Source organism: Sceloporus undulatus, unplaced genomic scaffold (genome assembly GCF_019175285.1).
Source record: "Sceloporus undulatus isolate JIND9_A2432 ecotype Alabama unplaced genomic scaffold, SceUnd_v1.1 scaffold_38421, whole genome shotgun sequence".
In the NCBI taxonomy this organism is placed as follows: Eukaryota; Metazoa; Chordata; class Lepidosauria; order Squamata; family Phrynosomatidae; genus Sceloporus; species Sceloporus undulatus.
This window is the reverse complement of record NW_024841331.1, coordinates 1-1,118: the sequence shown is the minus strand read 5'-3', so window position 1 is coordinate 1,118 and position 1,118 is coordinate 1. Positions and strand designations below refer to the sequence as shown.

Here is a 1,118-nt window from a genome sequence, read left to right as displayed (position 1 = left end):
TAGTTTGACCTCAGCCATAAGAGAGGGTATAATATCTCTTCTTTTGTTCTGAGGATTCATTTGTGTTTAGGCTTGTTTGGCTTTCATCTTTTTCTTATACCCTGAAAATTCTATTTCACTCAAATTTTAATTTTTTTATTTCTGTTTTTCTTCTTCACAACAGAAAATGGAAGCAAAACATATGTGTGTGCTACATATGGGAAATGTTCTAGGCAAAAACTGGAATTTACCCACTTCCAGCAAGCCCAGCATTCAGAAGAGAAAATTTGTAAAGGAGAAAAGCCCTTCATTGGCAATGTATCTGGGAAATGTGTTCCCAAAAATATTACATTTGTGCCTCACAAGAGACTCCATGATGGACAAAAACACTTTAGATGGGACATTTCTGTGAAAGATTTTGCTTATAAATTGTACGATATGAACCACCAAGAGGTCTGCACCAGAGAGAAACCACACAAATGCCAGGAGTGTGGGATGTGCTTTGCTTATAATTCACTTTTTATGGCACATCTGAAAGTGCACACAGACCTTATGAGCCACTGGAAAGTCCACACAGGAGACAAGCCCTACACTTGTCAGGAGTGTGGCAAATCTTTTGCTCGAAAGGATTGCCTTGTGATTCATCAGAGGGTGCATACGGGAGAGAAACCATACAAATGTCAAGAATGTGGAAAATGTTTTGGCCAAAGGTCTCATCTTGTGACCCACCAGAAAGTTCACACTGGTGAGAAACCATATAATTGTCAAGAGTGTGGAAAATGTTTTACTCAGAAAGCAGACCTTGTGAAGCATCAGCGTATCCATACAGGCGAAAAACCGTATAAATGCCAAGAGTGTGAAAAATGTTTTGCTCATAAAGTGGTCCTTGTGAAGCACCAAAGAGTCCATACAGGAGCAAAACCATACAAATGCCAAGAATGCGGTAAATGTTTTGCTCAGAATTCAAACCTCCTAAGCCACAAGAGAATCCACACGGGAGAGAAACCATACAAATGCCAGGAATGTGGGAAATGTTTTACTGAGAATTCAGCTCTTTTGATCCATCAGAGAGTTCACACAGGAGAAAAACCATACAAATGCCAAGAATGTGGTAAATGTTTTGCTCAGAATTCATACCT

General features: G+C 39.4%; 1 protein-coding gene across 1 annotated transcript; it reads left to right on the top strand.

Moving 5' to 3' along the window:
• Window positions 1-162: 162 nt before the first annotated feature.
• Window positions 163-1,113, top strand: LOC121918795 (gastrula zinc finger protein XlCGF71.1-like; the record flags this gene model as incomplete). The annotated part of the gene is made up of 1 exon (XM_042444782.1): window positions 163-1,113. A coding segment is annotated over exon 1 (696 nt), but the record flags the coding sequence as incomplete, so codon positions are not given.
• Window positions 1,114-1,118: the final 5 nt, after the last annotated feature.